The sequence below is a fragment of the Leptidea sinapis genome, chromosome 26, assembly GCF_905404315.1.
Source record: "Leptidea sinapis chromosome 26, ilLepSina1.1, whole genome shotgun sequence".
Classification (NCBI taxonomy): Eukaryota; Metazoa; Arthropoda; class Insecta; order Lepidoptera; family Pieridae; genus Leptidea; species Leptidea sinapis.
In genome coordinates this window covers 10833674-10859340 of record NC_066290.1, presented here as the reverse complement: position 1 = coordinate 10859340, position 25667 = coordinate 10833674, and the positions used below count along the sequence as shown (strand labels likewise).

The window sequence follows — 25667 nt, the reverse complement described above, 5'->3', positions numbered from 1 at the left end:
ATGAGACAGTCAGTATTTGAAAGGTACGTTAAGCCTAATTACAATTAGCTGTCAAAATTTCGAGGTTAATAAAATGCAGAGTACTGACAGATAGACGGGCGATCGGTATATTTCAAAGTTATAATTAATATAAAGTAAAAGTAATTGAAAGAAAAAGTGACGATTTACGGCCGTTCCCAATATACTATCTACAGATAGTGATAAATTACTACCTTCTACTGTCAGCAATTAGCTGTCAATAATCTGAAGCTGTCTCAATGTACCCGATAAGTCATTCTTATATCGCCTTATATTGAGACAATGCAATTTCCCTACAAATTTCTATCGTTCGTAAACTATACGTCCTCCCATTGACAGACAGCGTGTACAGATAAGGTGAGTTATCATCGATAAGTTAATTGGGACAGATAAGTCAACGACAGTTAAGAGTTTTATCTAAAGTAGGCCACAACCGGAGATAGACTGAATATTGGGAACGGCCGTTAGAGGAACGTTTACAAGTGACTCGGAAAGAATATTGACAAATTTTTAAAAATTATATACTAGTACAAAACTAAACAACGTGTCTCTTACTATGCTTACCTACATATGCCTGCCAAACCTGGAAGTATACTAAAAAATAAAAAAATAAAATGACCACTTGTCACCGTGGTTATGGAACTCAGAATGCTCCACATAAGGAAAGTGCAAAAAAATAAGAAACTCAAATATTTTATGAATGATAATGCATAAAATGATATAATGAATGCATGAATGAAAACTTTATTACTAGCAAAAACACACCACACAGAATAGTACAAAAAACAACAAAAAGAAAAAAAAAACATATACATGAGGGAGGCTCGTTTGCACAGGATGTCGGTTAGTTTATTGGTACTACAACGGCACTTGTGTTTTGGTCTAAAGGGCGCCGTAGCTAGTGAAATTACTGGGCAAATGAGACTTAACTAACATCTTATGTCTCAAGGTGACGAGCGCAATTGTAGTGCCGCTCAGAATTGTTGGTTTTTTCAAGAATCCTGAGCGGCACTGCATTGTAATGGGCAAGGCGTATCAATTACCATCAGCTAAATGTCCTGCTCGTCTCGACCCTTATTTTCATAAAAAAATTACAATCAATATATATTTAACACTAGCTGACCCGGCAAACGTTGTTTTGCCATATAAAGTATAATTCACGCGATAGTTTTATAAGTAATAAAATATTGCCTATATTATAGCCTGTACATCATTTTGTTCTATTGTCAATAGTTTTTGCAGCGCACGCAAAAATAGGTTTTCGATTTTACACCTTGTGTTACAAAATAGCAATTTTATTACGGATCCCTAATTTTGAAAAAAACAAAATATAGCCTATAGCCTTCCTCGATAAATGGACTACCCAACACTGAAAGAATCATTCAAATCGGACCAGTAGTACCAGAGATTAGCGCGTTCAAACAAACAAACAAACACTGCAGCTTTATAATATTAGTATAGATAATCCGATCTCAAAGAGTAGTATGTCTCAACCTACATCTAGGTTTTCTTAACGATTTTTTAAAAGCTTTACAAACAACTGTTCAAAGGTCACGGCCGTATCGTCAGGGTTGTTCAGCGTACGTTAGGCCTTCATGTGTCAGCTAAATAAAAAGCAAATAAAAGCCACGGTCGCTTACCACTAATGTGATGTTGACTTATGGAAATAAATATCAAGAGCTTTAGGAACTTTGCTTTGGACCCTAATTTGTCAGCATTGAATTCGTAGATGATAAACATATTATAAAATAATGTGAACATTAATAAAATATCACATTAAGCATAAATATAATGTACTTAATCTAACAAACATTTAATTAGGTAAGTATATATAATATTAATAATTACAAATTTAAGCAGAATCTAAATCTGAAAACCTTAAAAAAATATAATAAATATATTATTATATGTATTTATGTATGTTTTAGTAAGTATATTGTACGCAAATAAAATTTGAAAATCAAAATATTATGAACGATGCGGGATTCGAACCCACGACCTCCGGCGTTCCGTGCCGGTGCTCTAACCAACTGAGCTTCCCCGATTGTTTGGTATTTTGTTCTCAGGTTGTGGCTTCATCTACAGGATCTACTTTACAGTTGATAACCTGCTCAACCACAATATTTGCATATTAGGAAATTGACTTGAGATGTCGCTCTTGTAAATCTAAACAATATGTTATGTTTTTAAAGTGATAACCCTCACTTCTAGGATTAATACACAAATAAAATTTGAAAAATAAAATTTGATGAACGATGCGGTATTCGTATAGTATAGTATACTGTATTAAATATATCGTTGTCTTGTACCCATAGTACAGGCTATGCCTAGTTTGGGGCAAGATAATTTGTGTAAAAATGTGTCAATATTTATTATATTTTATTATTTATTTTTATTAAATCCCTTTAGGCAAGGTTCCGAAGATACTGGCAGCGTTCCCCTTTTGAATAGCTAGACTAATTCTTTGTCCGAGGTAGCTGCTCTTCGGTCCCCTGTGATGTCGACTAAACTTTTTGCTATTTTCCTAAAAAACCTTATAGCGAGCGCTAGGACCCTAAGCTACGGACCAAGGGTCTCGACACCGAATGGAACAAAATCATATTCGGAGCCTAGACCCCTGTGTTTGCATGCTTTAGCTTTTTCAGCCACTTCACAAGCCGCACCAGCTCTGTTGTTGGTTCCATGTAATAATAATAATATAATATAGGGTCGTTATGATATTGATTCAACAATGTTTTATTTCTTTTTTTTTCAGTGATAGAAATAAAGCTGTTATTAAGGCCAAAAGAACAAGTTAAAACCGGTTTCGAAGGCAATTTAAATAATAAGTTCTAAGAAAAAAAAAACAGTTTTTTCGTTTATTTCGGTACTAATTTGTAACGTTACTCACTACCGGCCGTTTTCAATAAACTATCTGCCCTTAGTTTAACTTACTAGAGGTAGACAAATCTATCATTTTACGTTTACTTACTAGTCTAGTGGTTGTTTAAGATATTGATAATCTGTAGAACTTGTTTTGAACTTTAAAAAATAATTATGATTTTAATACACTTAATATAATTACTCGTAATACATTACTTTTCTGATTTGAAATTCACTGTTTTATTTATATTCCCATATTTGTCATGTACGTATTCAATTCCTCAGAATCGAAAGAAGCAAAAAAAAATCGGGGACTCGGTTCTGGTCAGAGCTAAGAATAGAAAAATTCGTTTAATCTGGACCGATTGCCAGAAATATTTTTTTGAAAGAAGACAAACTTATCGTATAACATTTTTTTTGTATCAATCTGTAATGGCGTCTCTGAATTTAAGGTACCTTTTATTGGTAATTGATCACATACACTCACAACATGGAAACGCCAGGTGATGATGGGACCAGAGATCCTCAGTCAGACAAGGCGATGTCATATCACCCAAGCTGTTCACCGCTGCGTTGGAAGATGTCTTTAAGCTTCTAGACTGAAACGGACTGGGCATCATCATCAACGACAAATATAATAAAACACTCACCTTCGGTTCGCAGATGATATCGTAATCATGGCAGAGACCATGGAAGACTTAAGCCGATTATGGTCGATGGCTTTCCCAAGTAGGTCTCAAAATTAACATGAACAAGACGAAGGTCATTTCAAATGTCCATGTCGCACCTACTCCCATTAAAATTAGGAATTTTACTCTCGAAATTACACAACGGACAAACAATTCAGATAGGCAGGTCCAAACTAGCGAAAGAGGTTAATCGTCGAGTCCAACTTGAATGGGGAGCGTTCAACCAATGTGTGTTGCAGTGATGACGTACGGTACGCAGACGTGGTCGCTAACTATATGCCTGTTGAGAAAGCTCATGGTCGCTGAGAGGGCAATGGAGAGGGCTATGATCGAAATTTCCCTGCGACATCAAAACAGAAATGAGGAGATCCGTAGGAGAACCAAAGTCACCGTAATAGCCCAAATGATTACGAAACTGAAGTGGCACTGGGCAGGGCACATAGTTCGACGGACAGATGGCCGGTGGGGCAGAAAAGTTCTCGAATTTCGACCACATACCGGAAAACGCAGTGTTGGACCCCTCACACGATGGACCGACAATCTGATCAAGACCGCCGCAATACATTGGATGAGGGCAGCGCAGAACCGATTGTGTGGAGATCCTTGTCCAGCAGTTGACGTCTTCTGGCTGATGATGACTCACACAGCATTCTACAGTTATTTTCTATTTTTTTAATAGCGGCAACTGCGTGAACAGGCGATAAAGCGTTTATTCAAGAATAATACGCCGCTGAGGTTAGTGTTAACATAAATAAAAACAAAAATAACACGATTTAAATTTCGATATTCAAGACTTATTTATTTTAAAACTTTTCGCCTTTTGATGTCTCGACTACATAAAGTTTTAAAGTTCATGAACCTTGGATGCGAATAGTTTTCAGACATTATTATTCTCTCTTGAGATAAACAGAATTTCGATATCATGTAGTTCTATAAAGATAACTGAGTCGTACAACGAACGCAAATTTTAGCTGTTTTTCAGAACGCTGTATAAAGGCATAAAGGCATTTATTTTCTCAAAATTGAATCCTTTAGGATTCTTTTGTTGTCATTTCTAATATACTAGTTACTACTACCGCTTCGAAAACAAATGGCGCTCTGAGAGAGAAGAAACTCTCCCAGTATTCTTTTTCTTGTGCTCTTTTTAATGAAATATACAATATTGTACTGTCATTGCTATTGCTATAAAATAATCATAATCTAGCCCCAGGCTGTCCATCCATGTATATGTATAGATATACACTCAGATATATAGAACATTATCTATATTTTAATATTCTAGTGGTAAAGGTTTGGCCTGTACCTTTATCTTATGCGATTATCACTCCCTATGGCAAATAAATATTATATAATATTTGCATTCTATACTGTCTTAAATTTAATAAATAAAGCAGTTTTAAGCAACTGCTTGCAATCTTCCATAAATACACGAAATGCATCAGACACCGTAAATAGTTTTGGCGACATGTCAGAGAATACTCTCGGAATGGAAACCCTTCTAAATGTATGTGTAGACATTATATATTATAACTAGCTGACCCGACAGACGTTGTTGTGTACATAATAAATAAAATACTGTTTCTTATGAATTTGTGAATAATATTTCATTTTTCAACATCAAGAATTATTTCATTAAATATGCTCCGTTGTTGTTGTAATGAAATTGTTTCACAACAGAACTGTCAAAGCGTGCGTCAATAAATTCTCTCATAGAAAATATGTCCATACAAAACAAATATTGGTAATAAAAATAATTATGAGTTCCAAATCGAAATAACAACTATCCTATCTCTCAAGTTGGAAACTGCACTCCATGAAGTAATCCCCATTAAAATCCGTTGATTAGTTTACGAATCCATCGCGGACAAACAACGTGCCACGTAATTTATATATATTAAGATTATATTTATGCAGATTTTATTTTGAACATCAATGACTAGAAAATTTTAAACAAACAAAACAACAATTCTAAATAAAATATCATTTGCGTTATTATATTCTGTACTTCTTTTCAAAAGCGGCTTGATTGATTTAAAAAAATTGTGGCAGGCATAAGATGGTTCTTAAGTATCATTGAACCGAATAATAGAATGGTGATTGATCCATAATTTTCCATCTTTTTGAATATTATTTTTTTAATTTATGAAAATGTTATATTCTGTTAGACCGCCCGGCTAGTGCCCAGATGCACCTGGTTCCAAATATGGATAGAAGTAACTATGAATAGTATGATTAAAGAGTGTGTCTCATTTATGTCAAGTCTTACCATAAATACTGAATCAAAGAAAAAAAAAATCTATTGCAAATAATATTTATTACTTTTACAGTGCGTTAGTTTAATACATAAATATAAAACAGTTTAAAATATAACAATCTTATTCCAAGTGGTCTCTATTGGCTGCAATACAGTCCTTTAATCGTTGAGGCCAATAATTATCAATAGAAGCACGCACCCTTACGACGGGAAAATTCTTCACTGCCAATCGTACGGAATGTTTTAGGGACTCCAAATTAGAGGCCGTACTCTCTTAAACTGACCATAAATCATAATCCAGCGGATTAAGATCGGAACTAGACGACAGCCAGTCTTGAACTCTGATGAAGTTCGTTTCCAACCAAGACTGTGTAGACCGAGATTTATGACCCGGCGCCGAGTCTTGCTGGAAGGACCATTCTTGGTTATTGAACATGGTGTTGTTAAGGGGCTTCACTACCTTCTCAAGAATGGTATCTTGATACACTTATGCTGATGTTTTGATACCTTTTCACAAAAGTATGGCTCGGTCTCTCCTTCATAGCTAATAATACCTCACTAAACCATCACTGAAGTCGAATAGTGCCCACGTTGCACTCTGTCGACTAATTGGAAAGCTTCCTTAGTAGTCCAGTCAGTAGGGACATAAAAAGACCTTTGCCCTACAAAAGGTGTATTCTGTGTAGTTCTAATTTTTTAATATATAAACAAATTTTCATCTTTACGCTGGTATAACTCGATACATGTGAGACTTACAAAAAACTGTTAGAACAAAAAAGATGTGAAATTTTGTTCACTACAAGTTTGCAAACGGCAACTCAATTTAGCTCGTCCTTTTGAAAGATAACGTTTTACAATATGCGAGTAGAGTTACATTAATGCTAGCATAAAACTGCCTTAATGCTTAACAAAAAAAAGAAGTATTGTAATAATAATATAATAAAACTTTATTTCAAAGTAACTACAGACTCATAATAATGTTAGTTAGACTTAAAAACTACGTTAGTACTAAAACATAATCTTAACTAGCTACTTATTACTATTATTTGAGTCACTATTTTTCCATACCATTAGAGATAGAGCAACAGTGACTCATATATTTGCAGTCTTATCTGCTACCAATCACCTTCAGGACACCGTTGGTACTGCCCCTCATTCTGCACCAGGGAACCACATCTTTTGCGCATCGTTGCGTAAAAACAATCTACTCGCGCTGTCGCGAACATCCCCAATGCGTTGTGCATTGGGGATGTTCGCATTAGCATTGTGCAAAAACGAGGCAACCCTAGTAGCACCCTGAAGGCATTGTTATATTGGACGCGGAGGGCGCTATGTACGCACGCAATAATTTATTCTTCTTTGGCGCAATAAAACAAAAATCCTTAAAAATTATTCCTCGTACGATTTTAAATTTGTGGAAAAAATAATATTGTAATAAAGAAGGAATTAAAAACAACCAATGAAAATATTATTATAACGCATAATTTAGTTTAATAACTTAAATTATTTTGATAGATAAGATTAGTGAGAGTTTTTTTATGTTAAAACTTGTATGTAAATTGAAATTATATATTGAAATATATTTAATTCTCATCCATCCATGTCTACTGAAAGACAAGAGGCTTGGTAGCCGAAATGATAATAATGGTCTTGTTGACCAGCTAACGCCAGGTTGTCGAATATGAGTGACAGCGTGGGCGCGCATCGTAACTGTTCACTCTGATAATCTTGTCTTTGTTGATTTATTTGTTTTTATTTTTTTCGGAAAGTTTACAGTTACGATATTAACAAGTACATAACTAAAAACACTTACAATAAAATAACTGGAATAGTCAGCTGATTATATATTATAATGGTAATAAATAGTGATTTTTTAACATACATATCTTTGGAATATATTTACAATAATTTTGTGTATGTTATATTAGTATCGGTTAAATTGGTTAGAGTGAGAGAGGAGGAGCCTGCCTACCGCGGCCGTATGCGTGAGAGAAAGAGAAGCCAGACAGACTGGCGCCGTAACGCGTTACGTTACGAAGTGCTTTGACCTCTCATAAAAAGTTATCACTCCAATTACTTCTTCACGTCAGGAAATGGTGCCTTTGTAGGCCCGCTTAGCCACCATACTGTGCAAATAACTGGTAAAATTACTCGAAAGATTATTCACAATATTTTTATTTTTCACAGAGTACTGCGCAAACAACTCCGTCCATTGCAGCCGATGGGATCTCCACGTATCCAGGACTTGGCTTTGGTCCCATGGGTCCCGTGGCTCCTCTACCTGGCGAGCCACCCGGAACCCAGCTGCGACAGAAGCAAGAGACCACGACAGACACTTCCGTCACCGAGGAGCCAAAGAAGGCAAGAACACTAGTGATAGCTGCGTTCGAGTTCCATCGAGTTGAGACACCGTTCCTGATTGGTCTGTGGATATTCTTTGCCAGCCTTGCTAAGATTGGTAAGTTGGTAATATTATTACTAAGACACTTTTAAAGGATTAAAATGCGTGTAATTGTAACGGTTTTTACATTTTTTTTTCTTTTTTTTTTTATTTTTTTTTCTTTTAAAGGAGAACAAACGAGCGTACGGGTCACCTGGTGTTAAGTGATCACCGCCGCCCACACTCTCCTGCAACACCAGAGGAATCACAAGAGCGTTGCCGGCCTTTAAGGAAGGTGTACGCGCTTTTCTTGAAGGTACCCATGTCGTATCGTACCGGAAACACCGCACAAGGAAGCTCATTACACAGCTTCGTGGTACGAGGAAGAAAGCTCCTTGAAAACCGCACTGTGGAGGACCGCCACACATCCAGATGGTGGGGATGATATCGTAACTTGTGGCGTGTCGTGCGAAGAAGAAATTCGGCGGCAGGAATCAGGTTGAACAGCTCTTCGGAACACTCCCCGTGATAAATGCGGTAGAAGACACACAATGAAGCGACGTCTCTACGCAACGCCAAATGATCCAGCCGTTCACAGAGTACTGGGTTCCCGACAATTCGAGCTGCTCTGCGTTGCACGCGGTCAAATGGATCGAGCTGATACTGGGGTGCGCCAGACCAGAGATGACAGCAATACTCCATGTGAGGCCGGACCTGCGCTTTGTAGAGCGCTAGAATGTGGGCCGGCTTGAAGTATTGCCGTGCTCTATTTATGACGCCCAGTTTCTTTGAAGCCAGTTTGGCTTTGCCCTCCAGATGGCCACGGAATTGGCAATTGCTCGAGATTTCGAGACCCAGTATTCCGATACTAGGCGAGGCTTTAAGGGAAGTGTTCTCGAAGAGCGGTGATACGGCAAATGGGGTTTTTTTAGTGGTAAACGCGCAAACTTGAGTCTTCTGGGGGTTAAATTGGACAAGGTTCAACTTACCCCATTCCGCGACCTTCTCTAGAGAGGACTCGATAGAGGACACAAGTTTCTCCCGGCACTGCTCGACGTTTTCCCGAGAGAGACCTGCATGGCCCGTGTATACGGCATCACCAGTGCTATCGTCTGCATAGCAATGCATGTTGGCGGTGTCCAACATATCATTGATACGCAGAAAAAACAGCGTGGGAGATAGCACACAGCCTTGGGGCACTTCAGCGTTCACGGGCTTGGGATTCGAGCAATAACCGTCGATAACGACCCGTATACTGCGCCCAGTGAGGAAGCTGGAGGTCCACTTGCATAAGCTCTCGGGAAGCTCAAATGATGGAAGTTTTGCGAGGAGCGCCTTGTGCCATACACGATCAAAGGCCTTCGCTATATCCAGACCAACTGCCAGGCCTTCCCCCTTGCTTTCAATAGCCACCGCCCATCTATGTGTTAGGTATACCAGAAGATCACCAGTCGACCGACCAAAGCGAAAGCCGTACTGCCGGTCGTTGATCAACTGGTGACCCTCAAGGTATACCAAGAGCTGGCGGTTAATTATGCTCTCCATAATTTTGGAGAGTAGGGAGGTAATAGCAAAAGGCCTGTAGTTTGCCGGATCCGAACTGTCTCCTTTTTTTGGGATCGGATGGACAAGGGCTGACTTCCATGAATCAGGGACTACGCCTTTTGAATAAGAGTGCCGGAATAAACGCGTTAGCACCGGCGTCAACTCAGGGGCACACGTTCTAAGCACGATTGGAGAAATGCCATCCGGCCCGCTCGACTTCCTGACGTCCAACGAAAACAGAGCTCGCCTAACAGTTTTCTGTCGGAACTGTACTTCAGGCATGGAGCTCTGACACCGCCGGATGTCGGCGGTGTTTTTCCGTTGTCGTCAAGAGTCGAGTTGGAGGCAAAAAGAGTGCACAGGAGATCGGCTTTCTCTTTTGCCGTATGGGCCAGGGTGTCATTCCTCATGTGCAACGGCGGCATGGACGGCTGGTTGAAGTTACCAAGAGCAGCTTTCGACAACGACCAGAACTTGCGTGTTCCGGTCGGGTAACTGGAAAGCTGCTCGCCAATTTTGACGACGTGCTTCGATTTCGCACGGGCGATTTGCCGCTTAAAATATCTGGAGGCACGATTATATTTCCTCTTCAGAACTTTGCAGTTCGGATCCTTTGAGCCCAGCGCCGCAACCCAAGTTCGATACGCCTGTTTTTTGCAGTCAGATGCTGCTTTAACTGACGCATCGAACCAGGGCTGTGATCTGCCACCAATCGGTACTACAGAGCTTGGTATAAAAATATCAATGCCCTGCAGTATCACATCGGCTACTGCAACGGCGCAGGCACTAGGATCATCCGAAAGGAAACAAACCCTGCCCCAAGGGTAGGATGCAAAAAAGGAACGCATCCTATCCCAATCTGCTGACTTGTAGTGCCAAACGCGGCGGGTCGCTGGTGGTCTGCGACGTTGGCGTCGGATAGGCACTACACTCCTGACCAGGCAATGGTCGGACGTTCCGAGAGGGGCGTCGACAGAGACCTGGTAACCATCGGGATGTGTAGTCAGCAGACGGCATGTGGCTATCCACATCCGGGAGCCGCGTCGGCGACTCAACCAATTGGGACAGACCATACGCCAATGCAAAATTATGCACAGATCGCCCTGCGTAGTCTGTGGTACGTGATCCAAGCCATTCGGCATTGTGCCCGTTGAAGACTACGATTTCAGCGGAGGGGATCTGAGCAAGCACGTCATCAAATGCCGCTTGAACGCAGCCCATGAGGTGATCCGTTTCTGCGTACATTAGATTTTTGCGTAACTGTTACATTTTCATTTTAGTTAACACGACGTTTCAAGACCTTTTCAGATCTCGTTTTCAGGGGGACCAATATATGAGACGCGTTTAAATATTATAAATTATTTTACAATAAGTAGTAAAAAATTAACAGTATAAAAATAACTATCGTATATTAGATACATCAACTTTTAAAGCTTGAATTCATTGTTTGTGTAAGGATGCTTCGTGAACATGATGGTCGTGATTACTGTCATGTGTCATGGATATAAGTAATAAAAATACTATCTGTATCTAGATTATAAATATTATGTATCCTATTTGCTGTCTCCACTTTTTGTTAATTTTCAAGCAAATTATGAATTAAATCCATTCACCTTCTTTTAGATTTTACTCGGATATACATACAGAAATACATTCTTTCAAACATTCAATGTTAAGTTTCTACATTGTTACGATTTTACCATCAAATTCCTTATGAACGAGTGAGTTAAGGGTGCTAACCCTATAGATTTATGCTTTGTCAGCCAAAGTAGAGCATAGCAACAAGTCGTAGGCACATTTACCTTACACGTGTAGAACCTTCTGGAAACAATATTGCTGATGTACCAAATTACTTTCCCACAGAAATTATTGCTGATGTACCAAATTACTTTCCCACAGAAATATGACTCTCTTTGTTAGAATAAGCTATATAATGTAAGTTTCCGTAAAATAAAGTATTCTGTGTTTAGTCTTAGCTCCGTAAACATTGTAAATCGGGTTTATTGAATAAAGTTATTTTTTTATAAAGTAACCATTCAGTTATTCCTTGACTGGCGCAGCCGGTAAGTGACCTTGTCGTTTGGGTCCTCTGTGCCATCGCGAATAAAAATTTTCGGGCCACAAAGCAGACTCCTAACGTTCGTTTTAACGATTAAACGGGTCAACGAACCAAAAATAAATTTGTCAAGAGAAGACACGGCGCGGAGCAAGCTGACCAGAATCACTGATCACAGAAGGAGAGCGGAGAAGCGGGTTATATGAGTAAATTTTTTCACTATCCTGTCAAATTTCCTTTTATATTTTCCTGGTGATCTTTATATGTGTTTCGTGTAATAATAGGGATTAGAAAAAGCCCGTCCAGCACGTTGCATATATAATTTAGTTAGTAAAGTGATTAAAATCTCACGTTAGTTACTTATTTTGTATTTGAATTTTATTTAATAATTAAAAATGGAAGGAATCGTAGTTGTATCTTCGGAAGTTTTGAAAATAATTCCAGTATTCAGTGGAGAGACAAGACTCTTATCGTTGTTCATCCGCAAAACAGAATACATTATTAGTTTATATAGAGGATCTGAAGTACAAAATGAATATCTTTTTAATGCAATTACTAGTAGATTAGGCGGGGAAGCAGCTAACTTAATTGGTGAAAGAGAATCAATGCAGACTTGGGTTGAATTAAAACAAATATTACAGGATCATTTTGGGGATCCAAGGACGGAGGATTGCCTTGTCCTTGAGTTAGAAAGTTTGAAAATAAATAGAGGCGAAAGTTATTTAGATTTTAGTAACCGAATACAACAAATAAGGAGTATTTTAAAAGCCAAAATTAATGAAACTGTCGATGATGCAGCTGTTAGGTTATCTAAACAAAATATATACACGGATCTTTCTATGAAAGTTTTCTTGTTTAATTTGCCGAAATATTTAGTAAGGTTAGTGCGATTAAAAAATGTCTCAACATTAGAAGACGCATTAAAAGCTGTTTTAGAGGAACAATATTTTCAAGAAGTTTATGATCAAAAATAAACAAGGTCCACTCAAATTAATCAAAACTTTCAACGGCGAAACATTCACCAATATAATTTTAATCAACAAGCATCGACAAGTACATACAATAACTTGCCGAAATTGCAACGGTCTATTAATAATTTCACCTCTCATCGTAATAACTTTTCTCCACATAATTCATTACAATTAAGAAACAATATAGGAACCAGAATAATCTTCTGAATCAAAATAATCCATCCTATAATAATTATAATACATTGGAACAAGCGAGGCCGCAGTTCCCACATCGGCAAAATGCTGACAACGCTCGTCGCGGCTCGCAACACGTACAGCCAACGCCGGCGACGGGATCAGGTTGCAATACCGATGTAACCATGAGAACAGCTAGTTCGAGACGTGTGAACTATACCGATTATAATGATAATGAACAAGTTGGAAATTTTTACATAAGGGCCGAGAACGGATAAAATTAAATTGTAATATATTAAATCTCCCGCATATACGTATACCAGAAATTAATGCTATCTTTATGATTGATACAGGTAGTCAACGCTCGTTTATAAGCCCAAAGTTAGCGAATCAATATTTTTGCGACTTCAAGCGAAACGAAAATTTTGAAGTAGTTAGTACTCATGCTAGTAGTAAGCATAATGAAGTAGTGTTTATACCTTTACCTAGATTATTTAAAAGTGATGAATGGCACAAATTTTATATTTACTGTATGACGGCTTAATTGGTAGTGATTTATTGACTCAACTTCACGCAAATATCGATATGAAAAATAAAAAATTATTTACAAAGGGCACTTGCATACCGATTATTTATAGTCCGCCAATACGTGAAATTTATGTATTACCTCCACGTAGCGAATTAAGGGTCAAACTTCCAGTAAATTTGTTACATGGTGAGGGCATATTAAACTTCACAGAATTTACTGAAGGTGTTAGAATGCCAACAGCTTTAGTAAAAATACTTGGTTACGCGACAACTGTTATTCAAAATTCCAGATCCGAGCAAATGGAATTAACGGTGACTTCTTCTTTTAAAGTCGAACAGTACTCAGGAACGAATTTAGAATTTGATAGGGTAAATTTAAATTTTACTGATAAGTTTTATTATAACATAGATCAACTGTTAACAGATAATCTCTCAAAGTTAAGAGTAGATCATATAGGAGGAAAAGTAATCAGTAATTAATATTTGCAAAGAATTTAAAGATATTTTTTACTGTGAGGACGTACCTCTTTCTTTTACTAATGAGGTAAAGCACAAAATTAGGACTAAAAATGAAGATCCAATACATATTAAAGCCCATAGGCTACCGCCTACACAAACAGCAGAAATTAGGAACCAAGTAGAGAAAATGCTCAAAGATAACGTGATTCAAAAGTCTTTTTCACCTTGGAGTGCACCGGTTCATCTGGTACCCAAGAAAGTAGATAATTCAGGCATTAAGAAATGGAGGATGGCCATAGACTACAGACGCCTTAATGAAATAACTATTGACGATAAATACCCTCTTCCGAATATCAATGATCTTTTTGGTATGTTAGGCAAGAGTACATATTTCACAACTTTAAATTTAGCGAGTGGACACCATCAAATAGAATAGGAAAATGAGGATAAAGCCAAGACAGGATTTAGCACCCCTTTTGGTCACTACGAATTTAATAGAATGCCATTTGGCCTAAAAACGGCACCGGCTACATTCCAGCGAGCAATGAACAACGTTCTAAGGGGATTACAAGGTATCCACTGCCTCGTATACCTTGATGACGTAATAATCTTTGATAAAAGCATTCAAGAGCATAACGAAAAACTTAGGGCTGTATTTGAAAGATTTCGCGAAACCAACTTAAAAGTGCAACTAGATAAATCTAATTTTTTACGTAAGGAAGTGTTGTATTTAGGGCACACGATAACTAGCGAAGGCTTAAAACCTAATAATGATAAAGAAGCCGTACTAAAATATCCTATACCGAAAACCACAACGGAAATCAAAAGTTTTCTTGGCCTTATAGGATATTATAGGAAATTTATTAAAGACTGTGCGAAAATTACAAGGCCGCTTACAGTCTGTTTGAAAAAAGGTAAAAGTATTGTTTTAAATGCTGATTATATAGAAAGCTTTAAAACTTGTAAAAAACTTCTCACAAATGCTCCACTATTACAATTCCCAGATTTCAATAAGCCTTTTATTTTGACCACCGATGCATCAAACTATGCAATCGGGGCAGTACTTTCACAAGGCACTATAGGCTCAGACAAACCTGTGGCATATGCTAGCCGAACTTTGAGTGATACAGAGTCTAGGTATAGCACCATAGAGAAGGAACTTTTAGCAGTCATCTGGGCAGTAAAGCATTTCAGACCGTATTTGTGGGGTAAAAAGTTCTACATTTATACAGACCATAGGCCCTTAGCTGGCTTTATTCACTTAACGAACAAAATAGTAAACTCACTAGATGGCGCCTTAGACTTGAGGAATATGATTTTGAAATTAATTATAAAAAAGTGTCACAGAACTCAAATGCAGATGCTTTATCTCGTGTAAAAATAAACAGCTTAAGAGCGGATAGTAATAATATCGTAGTTAGTTTAAATGGTAGACAAATTAGGGAAATAAAGGTTAATATGTTAGATAATGACAGCGAATCAATGCAAGTTAATATAGATGATAAAGAAACTACTAGAACTTTAGAAGATAAAAATGAAAGTGAAGTAACAATTTGCTTATCAGAATCGGACTCAGATACGATGTGTATAGATAGAAAAGAGATTCCTGTCATAGACATATCATAATCAGATGACGGAGCTACTGCTCACTCAATAACGAATAGGGAACATGAAGGCATACCAATTTTAAATGAAGCCATTGATACCAAACCTAGACAAATACTTATCTACATTTGGTATAAAAATGACATCAGTGTAAAAGCTCAAATAACTTTCGAACTATCTATAATGTAATACAAGAGATAGAAAAAGCAATAGCCTTTAGTAAAATACATATACTTCACCAATCTATAATCAATTCTACAGAATTATTTAATATATTATTAGAAATAGAAAAATATCATAGATTAGTGTATACTGTAGGTAAAGACAACCTAATGAAATTAGAAAGTACTATAGTTCTTAAATCGTATTCTGATAATAATAAGTTAGTTTTTGTGTTGGAAGTTCCCCTGTTAGACACGATCACATATAATTATTACAAAATTATCCCGATACCTATATATAATCCTATTTCTTTAAAAACATCTGTTATAATTCCCGAGTATCCTTACCTCATAGTGAATGGATTGAAATACAGACCCGTGTCAACTCCATGCCAGCAAATAGAGAATGATCGGGTACTTTGTAAGGAAGATAACAACGTGCAATACGCTGACACTACGTGCATAGAACAAATAATGCTTCTTAAAAACTATTCTTCATGTCATAAGAATGTTGTACAAATAGAGGACCTTAGAAGTCACCTAGTAGCAAATAGAATATGGTTACTTTTCACAAAGAAAAACGTAATTCTTATGGACAATAAGTATCATAGTAATAATGTTTGTGATTTTAATAGCCTTTGTAATTGTTAAATTAAAGTTGTTTAAGAAAATCCTTCAGATACGTCGAAATCATCTGGAACCAAAAGATTCGTCTCCAGCTGATTTCTCTCTTAAGGGGGGAGGAGTTAAGGGTGCTAACCCTATAGATTTATGCTTTGTCAGCCAAAGTAGAGCATAGCAACAAGTCGTAGGTACATTTACCTTACACGTGTAGAACCTTCTGGAAACAATATTGCTGATGTACCAAATTACTTTCCCACAGAAATATGACTCTCTTTGTTAGAATAAGCTATATAATGTAAGTTTCCGTAAAATAAAGTATTCTGTGTTTAGTCTTAGCTCCGTAAACATTGTAAATCGGGTTTATTGAATAAAGTTATTTTTTTATAAAGTAACCATTCAGTTATTCCTTGACTAGTGCGTAAAATATTATAATAATATTCGTATAATACTGTGTTGCGACATAAGTGCTACAAGATGCTTATATTAGATTTATTATGATAGGAATATATTTCCAGCTCGTGCATGAAATATTACGTGATGTCGATTTAGAATAGTAAAGTAATACACGTGTCTATTTTTTGTGATAAGAATTGATGATCCGAGCAAGATATTTACCTGATGGTGAGTACCACTGGGTCCTCGTGAGTACCTCTATGACGTCATCAGCATCGCGTTCTAAAACGCTAGTGTAGATGCCCGGTTTGGAAGGGTATGATACAGGTGGTACGGCGCGCGTCTATACGGCCGCTAAGCAATCTTGGGAAGACAAAACAATTGAGTGCCACGTCGTACGCTGCCGAGACTGGTCGCTGTTCGAGTTAAATTAGCTGCGCCGCGCCGTCCACGTCATCAATTTTTTAACTCCCCGAAAATTGAAAATTTTCAAAACTACGGGAAATTATAGGTTGTACCCCGTTTTTTGAACATCCAGTTTTCATCAGTTCTTAAGGCCCTAGGAAGATTCCCTGACTATTCCTGCGATGGTGTCCATTCGTCAGTATGTATGTACGAGTATGTGTGTGTGTGTGTATGTATGGTAAAATGTCAATTTGAAGCGTTTAGGTATGGAATTAGCGGGAAGTTGCAGGAATGGCCTTTAAAGTCAAACGTTTTCCCAATTTTTTTTATTTGCCAACCCTAGCGCTTAACCCAGACGTAGGTATCAATTTCAAGGAGACCGCTGAAATACGTTCGTTCGTGAGTCGGTTCTTTGAACCCTTTCAAAGGTGTTGCGATACAGACTAAAGAACATATTATCTGGACCCAGCTTAATGCGATAACTGCACAGTTCCGCAATCCGCTCAGGATTACTGGAAACCAAAAATTATGAGCAGCACCGGGAATGTGTTCATGACCTTGTGATCTTAAGGCTCAGTAGCCCAGTAATTTTACTTAGCCTTGAATCCCTTCAAGCCAAAGTACAATAAGCGCTTGCACACTCATGATTTGAGACAGACAATGGCGTCCCTGCTAATTATATCCATTTAGCTGACATCCTGTAGTAAAGCAAGGCTTAACCTTTCGATTAGCCTCAAAGTTTGATAAAAATAGTGTAAGGAGTACAGCGACGTAATGGTTAGTGATAATGTTCTACAAAAATTCTCAAAATTAGGTAGGACGATAAGCTTAAACTACTAACTCTTCTAGACAAAAATTTGTCGAGCTTATAATATGCCTGATGTTAAGTGACTACCGCCCACATTCTCCTGAAACACCAGTGAAATAAAAGGAGGGCCTTTGATATACATTTGAGTTACCGGAAGAATATTTATTTATAATATGTGAACTATGCACAGTCACATATACTTACTAAATGAGTTTTCATCAAGATAGGATCGGCAAGCTGTTCTTGCCTTAAAAGGACATAGGTACACACCGACCCAACAGATTTATATACATATGTTCAGTATTGATATTCAAAGCTCTATTAGTTAGCATATCTATAAGTAAGAGGTCAGATAAGTTTTTGAAATCATTTTGAGAATAGGAGTCGGAAATTACTCGCATCATATCAGGAGACTCATTTATCATTCAATCTATTCCTCCAGCCTACTACAGTAAAATATTTCGCAAAAATAAAATTTAAATACAACTAAATAGCTCCACATAACAAAATTTATTAACAGTCAAAATTAAGACATGGCAAAAATTTTACTAATTGTAACTGGAAGATAGCTTTCTTGACATTGAGCTGAAAATATTTTGATAGCTGACTCGAGAACTCCTTCTTCGGCGCGCGGGAAACACCTTTCTACATTTACCTTTCAGGAAACTCTTCCGTGATCCCTGCGAGGGATGAGCATTAAAACGTTTCTGTGACTTAGTAGTTCTGCTTATGTCGTTATATTTAGAAACACAAATACCCAAAAGTGGATCTAATCTTGCTGCGCAATTTGCTATAACTGGCGACATTTTCGGTGAAAATCCAGTCAATTCCTTTTTCTGAAATCCTCTTAATTGTAAGCCGTGCGATGGGCAATGGTCATCAATTTCAACAGATGTTGTCGACATAGTTGACTGAGAAATATCAGCAAAAGACGGATTAGTACATTTGTCCTCATACCGCATTGTGTGATAGTCAGAATAATAGCTCCCTTTCTTCCTTCTGCTATCGTCACTGATACTATTGGATGTTTTGGTTTTAAGCGCTGTACCATTGTTAGTTTTGTTACTAAACTGACATCCCACATCCCTAATATATACTATAGCTTCTTCGCTGATGTTTTCCTTTCCATATATTTGAGTGTTGCATTTGTTACTTTGTGTAATATATTGACATGATTTGTTATACCTAACTAAAGTATTACAAGGATTTGGAGATCGAAGAAGACACGGCGAAAATGTTGGCGAATTACATGCAATTTTATTATTAACGAAATACCTGGGAGAGCACTCACTGTGGTAATCACAAGTGTGGTGAGTTGAGTAAATATTTTCATCCATGCTGTTTTTGACGGAGTCCTGCTGGTACATCGGCACATATTTATGGGAAGCAAAAACATGTGGACAGGCTAAGGGGTTTTCTTCTGCAATAGCATCACTCATTAGCTCATTATAATCAATGGTTTTTGAAAATGGCACACATAAAGGTAAATTTATACATCGAGGGCGATGAAGACAGGGAGGAATATATTCACAATGATTTCTTAAAACGTTCAACCTTTGGCAGGAAGGTACAACAGTGCACGGCGGGTGATGTCTACAAGCTTTGGTGACTTTAACAGTTTTAAGTATATTTTTAGTGGATGATGGTTTTCTCGATGATTTATTACTCATATTATTTTGATCTGAAGCTAAAATTTGACAAACTGGAACAAGTTCACACCGTGGTTCATGATTGCACACATCACCATCAGTAATTATAGGCTTACTTTTTTCGCTTAAATTACTTACGTACGAAAACTTATCAGGCGTTGCTGGGCATGTGTTTACGCCTGTTGGATAAACAGTTATATTATTGGAATTATCATCTTCGGCTTCCGTAATACTCAATATGTCGATTTTGGCACTGCAATAGGGACATGTGATTTCTTTTCTAGATGGTTTTCCTTTACAATTACTAGTTTTAAGAAATGTATTATACGTTTGTTGATCATCGGTTATTTGTGCATTATTTTTTGTAGATTTCCCGGTCATTGCAACAACTTCGCATTTTTGTATTGCTCCATCTTCTTTCAAATAACTTACGTTATTTGATATACAATTTAAATCTTTCTCGTGTTTTGTTTTATGTGAAGATTTAATGCTTGATATCTGATCAGCTTCAGGCAATGTCTTACTATTAACAGCTAATTTTGTCAATGACTTTTTATCAGTGCATGGACAAGCATATGAAAATAGCTGACAAGGACAAGGATTTTCAATTCGCTTACCACGATCTTTTCTCTTACTTTTCTTTTCGTCGGGTTTGGGCAATGGTGTAAGTTCAGTGCTGTACTTTGCATAAGACCAATACCTTTGCTGTTTTTCATTGAATGTGTCTTGAAAATGTTTAATTTTTTCACCTGTATTACTTGGATCTCTTAGGAAAATCTCAGATGAAAGTATATCGTTACTTGGGTATTTCTTTTTTCCTTTCTTTGAAATAAGTTCAACACTATCTCTGACTAGTAACTTAGGCTGAATTTCTGTGGCGCATTCTTGAACAATTGCATCTGATTTTATATCAAAGCCATTCGCATTACCATATTTTTTTATTGTACCTTGAAATTCATTGCTTGATGACACGGTCATTTCACGAGTACCGCTATAGGAATGCCTTTTTGCTAAATCATCCAGGTCATAAAAAAATGTACTCGTCGAGTTAGTAACATATTTATCACTAGATTTTTTATTCAAATAGTGATATCTTTCACTTGTGACGTACTTTTGTTTATTTGAACTGGATGCTACATACGAAATTTTTTTTTTTAAATCATCCACTGTTCCTTGCACGTACGATGGATTCTTTTTACACTTTATATGCTTCTTGTCTTTTGAACATGGTTGTATTAACATATCATAAATACTTGTAAAAGATTTTGCTTGACGGTTGCTGAGCACTGCAGTCTTCATTTTCTTTTTGAGTGTATTTATGAGTTTGCAACAAGAAGCAATAATTTTGTTATAAAACTTAATCTATCAGTTGCATTATAATTTTTTTTTTCAGTTTAAAATTATTTCTATTTTTATATTAGTTATTTTAATTTTAAACACATAATTTTGTGGAGATAGTATGGCATATTTCGTTAACTGTTTGACAGGATATTATTTTTTTATTATTTATTCTTCTATTCGTGTCATTTCTAAGTTTAAGCTAACTTACCTCTTTTCAGAGCATAATACCAACTTTGTCATAATATTTTATACTGTACCCTATTATCAATTACATTATATTATATTATATACATACGTACATACATACTTGTTGTATCTTGAGCCACGTGTAAAATACTCAGAAACTCATACCTTGATGAGTCACAAGAGGTGTACAATACAATTACAATACTATTGTACTATTGTGTTCTTGTTCGAAGGGATGCTGGTGTAATTGCAAATGAAACACACTTATTTTAAATCACAGAGCGTCGGAACTCAGATAATTATGGGTATGGTAATTTTCAGTTCATTAGACGCACAGAACAATGTCACGTAACTTAAGTTGGGAAATGAAATTTTCCATAAACGACGATCTGAATGTCGCGTTAAACCTTCCCAGGCGCCCATCTGCATTAAGCTTTAATAATATTTTCTTTGTTTCAGGATTTCACATGACACCGAAGTTATCCAAAATATTTCCTGAGTCCTGTCTCTTGATTTTTGTTGGAGTTCTCATCGGCGCTTTACTCCTCAGCACACACAGCGTCCACGTACAACCGCTCACTCCAGACACGTTCTTCCTCTACATGCTGCCTCCCATCATCCTGGATGCTGGTTATTTTATGCCCAACCGACTGTTCTTCGATCACCTGGGAACTATACTTTTGTTCGCAGTTGTTGGAACTGTCTTCAATACTTTGACTATTAGTAAGTTAAGCTTTGTTAACCTTTTTTGCCTTAGATTGCCTCCACACGGCGAAATATTACGGATAGCTTTTAAAATACGGATGCAAATAACCTGACCTTTGACAGGATGATCGATATGGTTAGCGACAATAAATGTAACTGAAATGAAAGATCACATAATGCTTTGAACTAATACCTTAAATAATTGGATATAATGGGCAAAACGAGAGAAGAAATTCTGACTTTCAATATTATTGCGAGCGATAAGAGTTCGTTTGCTTCACACTCAAACACTTCTGCCTGAACTTAATACTACCAAAGGTCCATTCTAAGACTATGATTAAAAATATCTTATATTGACTCCATTGATAATAGTATATTAAAACATAACAACGCATATAACTTAAACAAAAATATTTAAAATACATAATATTAGGATAAAATGAAGTAAAACCTATCACTGGAAAAAGTATATTTAATAAGAATACTAGCAGTAATTCCGTGTTGGATAGCCAGGCCATCGCGTTGGTCGAATAAGCTACCAGCGCTTGGGTATTGATAATTAAAATTTTAATCACCATGAAAAATATCCTTATAGGTAGATCAATCTAGATTTTTTTGGTTCTATCTTTTAATATATTTGTTATTCGGAAAATGCCTCGATCTAAGCCCGCTATTTTCCATATGAAAAAAATGAAAATGAATTTATTTCGGAAGAAAAACTGACACATTCACAAAAAAAAAGTTAAAGAGAACAAAATATATGCTTAATCTAATACTAAACTTACTTAACTTAATACTAAAGAAACAAAAGCAAAACTTGATGTGGCAGTGGTCTTCCAAAACTGGAGTCCACTCAGTTATATTTGTGTCCATACATTATGAGCACAACACTGATTTTCAGTGACCCCATTGTGTGAAGTTTGGAGCTGAACTGACAATTTTTTAAAAGTAAAATATAATTAATTGTGGCACTAAAATAATTATTATGAGAAAAAAAAATATGAATAACAAAAAAAATGTTACTAAAAATAAATAATGACAATAACAAAAATAATAAAAAACGTATGTGTGTAAATATATAAGAAAGAAAAAATAATAATAAATACGAGAAGCTATTTTATATAATACATACAATGAAATTTAAACAGTGTTCACCAAGGCAGGAGATGTAGGGAGGTATTGGTCATTAATAAGTATTTTTTGTATTTTTTTCTAAAATTCGAGACTGTATATAAACCCCGTAGCGGCGGTGGTAAATTATTCCAGCACTTGGTGGCATTGTACTTGAAACTTCCCCTGAAAGCCGCAGTGTGATGCTTGGGAGGACAAAGCTTAGCCTTTACAATGTTCCTTGTTATAAAATTCAACACCCTGCCCTCATTTGCCCATAACAGTTTCGAATAGAGATATGCTGGCGTTTTTGTCTTTATATAACACCTGTCACTTGTCTGATCGCATCTTTGTGGTCTATCTCTTTTATAATCATTTCGGGGGTATCTTGTTACAATTTTACTTCATTTATCTTTATCGTATGACGTATCATCCCATCGCCATTTAATTCTGGCTTAGATGTCATACTTCCTTCTACTCCACAGCTGAATATCTAAGTGATCGGACAGCCTGGGAATAGATTATTATGATTTTTTTATAGCAATAGCAATGACAGTGCAATATTAAGGCATAAAGGCATTTATTTTCTCAAAATTTATTCCCTTAGAATTGTTATTGATGTCGTTTCTTATTCTACTAGATACTACTACCACTTCGGAAACAAATGGCGCTCTGAGAGAGAAGAAGCGGCGCAAGAAACTCTCCCAGCATTCTTTTTTTTGCGCTCTTTTCAATAAAAATATACAATATTCTACAGTCATTTCTATCGCTATAAAATATATATTGTAAAATATTTAATATGTAAAATATATTGTATAAATAGATAATATTGTATATATTATCATTAGAAAGTGCGCAAAAATGAAGGCTGGGAGAGTTTCTTGCGCCGCTTCTTCTCTCTCAGGGCGCCATTTGTTGCCGAAGCGGTAGTAGTATATTAGAAATGACATCAAAAAGAATTCTAAAGGAATCAATGTTGAGAAATAAATGCCTTTTATCATATCATCAACTTTAATCGGCTTCAACTTTCTATTAGAACCATATAGTATTTTCCATTTTTGACTTGATTTGATATAATATATCTTTATTAAGTAAAATAAATATTACTATTGTGTATTTGTAGTGTAAGTTAATCCCAGAAATTACAAATAATGTAATGCTTGAGCACCAACGTAGGTAGCATTAAAAAATTTTAAATGTCTTTTCCACTGCCTATTGGCAGATTTAGAATTTACTTGTCATAATATGATTGAGACCTTTTTGATATAATAGTTATTTTCAGGCCTATCTCTATGGGCGTGTGGACAAACTGGGATGTTTGGGTTCCCGGCGCCATTGCTCGACATGATGCTGTTCGGGGCTCTCATATCTGCCGTGGATCCTGTGGCAGTTCTAGCTGTGTTCGAGGAGATCCACGTTGACGAGGTGTTATACATAGTCGTGTTTGGAGAGTCGCTACTAAATGACGCGGTAACCGTTGTCCTCTACCACATGTTTGAGGCATATACGTAAGTTCTACTCATTCAATATTACATCTACTGATGCTAGTATAGTTAATATATGAAATTTTCTTCTACGTACAACCAAATTGTGAAGGAGATTCAATTGCTCTGTGTTTCCAGGTTAATTCCGAAAAGACATATTAAAAAAAAGGATTGTGTGGTTTTATGAAACCACGGTAAGAGTGAAACTTTTTTTCACATTATAGTCATGTAACTAAAAATTTTTGGAATAATATTCCATTAAGGGTATAAAAATCGCTTTATCAATCTTAATTTTATGCTTGGAAAATTGGAATGATAATGGGAAATAATAAAAGTAGACTAAGTCTCCAACTAATATTTTTATTGAACTCTGTGTCTTAGCCCTGGTTAAAATATTGATTGAAAAGGATTACATTAAACACTGACAAACAACATTTACATTGTTTAATGTATGTAACTGACAAGAACAAACACAATAGCGTGGAGCACTGGCACAAATGAGTAATAGTCTATACACTACACGGTCAGCTGCTGCGAACTATAGGCGCCGCCCGACCGTCACGCGACATGCAACACACAGACGAAAAAGTTTGTGACGATGTAATAAAAGTTTCACTTTAAAAGGTCCTACTTCCACTTTAAAACCTGCCAATGTGATCCCTCTCGTACTGCAGGAGAGTTTCGGTTGGTCGTGATCACCTAACACCATCTGACTCGTACTGTCAATCTCCAATCTCAATTATCTCCAAATTATAAGATATACCATCATTTATTTTATTTGATTTGATTAGATTGAGTAATTTTATTTGAGTTTGAGCTTTAGTGATGACCCACTTATTGCTCAATCGCGACTCGGCAAGTACAAATTGAAAGATAAATGCAATTTGCTCTTAACAGTTCGTTTGTTTAATTTTTTTTGTAAATAAAATTAATTAAAGTTTGCTGTATATATTTTTAATACTTATGTTAAATTTAGTAAATTGGTTAATATACAATATAAACGGATAGGAGAGGGTCGATTCCTATATTCGGATCTACGACTAATACATATTTTACGATGCGACCGGGGACCTACTGAACTTAAAAAGGGACAGTTCAAATGTACCAAGAAACGTACCATGATAATGTTGATGCGAATGGTGGAAGCCAGGGAAGAACCCTGGCAAATGTACTTGCTTATGAAAAAGGTGCAGAGATGAGGGGCTGATCTATATAGGCGCTTATTAATTTACACCCCGAGGGTCTGGGGGCCCTTCTTAT

The 25667-nt window shown here is 36.5% G+C and overlaps 3 protein-coding genes across 8 annotated transcripts in view; 1 reads left to right on the top strand and 2 right to left on the bottom strand.

The window, feature by feature from the left end:
• The window catches only part of LOC126972445 (chitooligosaccharidolytic beta-N-acetylglucosaminidase), a 561898-nt gene that overhangs the window by 185360 nt on the left and 350871 nt on the right, over nucleotides 1-25667 (bottom strand). The window lies entirely within an intron of this gene.
• The window catches only part of LOC126972427 (sodium/hydrogen exchanger 3), a 76307-nt gene that overhangs the window by 23056 nt on the left and 27584 nt on the right, over nucleotides 1-25667 (top strand). For all 5 annotated transcript variants that reach the window (XM_050819153.1, XM_050819152.1, XM_050819156.1 and 2 more), the window contains exons 3-5: nucleotides 8011-8281; nucleotides 21568-21831; nucleotides 24206-24431. In XM_050819153.1, the coding sequence (XP_050675110.1) occupies nucleotides 8011-8281; nucleotides 21568-21831; nucleotides 24206-24431 (761 nt within the window). The remainder of the gene's footprint in view (nucleotides 1-8010; nucleotides 8282-21567; nucleotides 21832-24205; nucleotides 24432-25667) is intronic.
• LOC126972436 (uncharacterized) lies at nucleotides 18424-21046 on the bottom strand. The gene has a single exon (XM_050819203.1). It carries the CDS (start codon nucleotides 20878-20880, stop codon nucleotides 18481-18483), a length of 2400 nt encoding a protein of 799 aa, XP_050675160.1. The 5' UTR covers nucleotides 20881-21046; the 3' UTR covers nucleotides 18424-18480.

Coding starts and splice junctions, on each gene's coding strand:
- LOC126972436 (XM_050819203.1), bottom strand. CDS start 20,880: ATGAAGACTGCAGTGCTCAGCAACCGTCAAGCAAAATCTTTTACAAGT.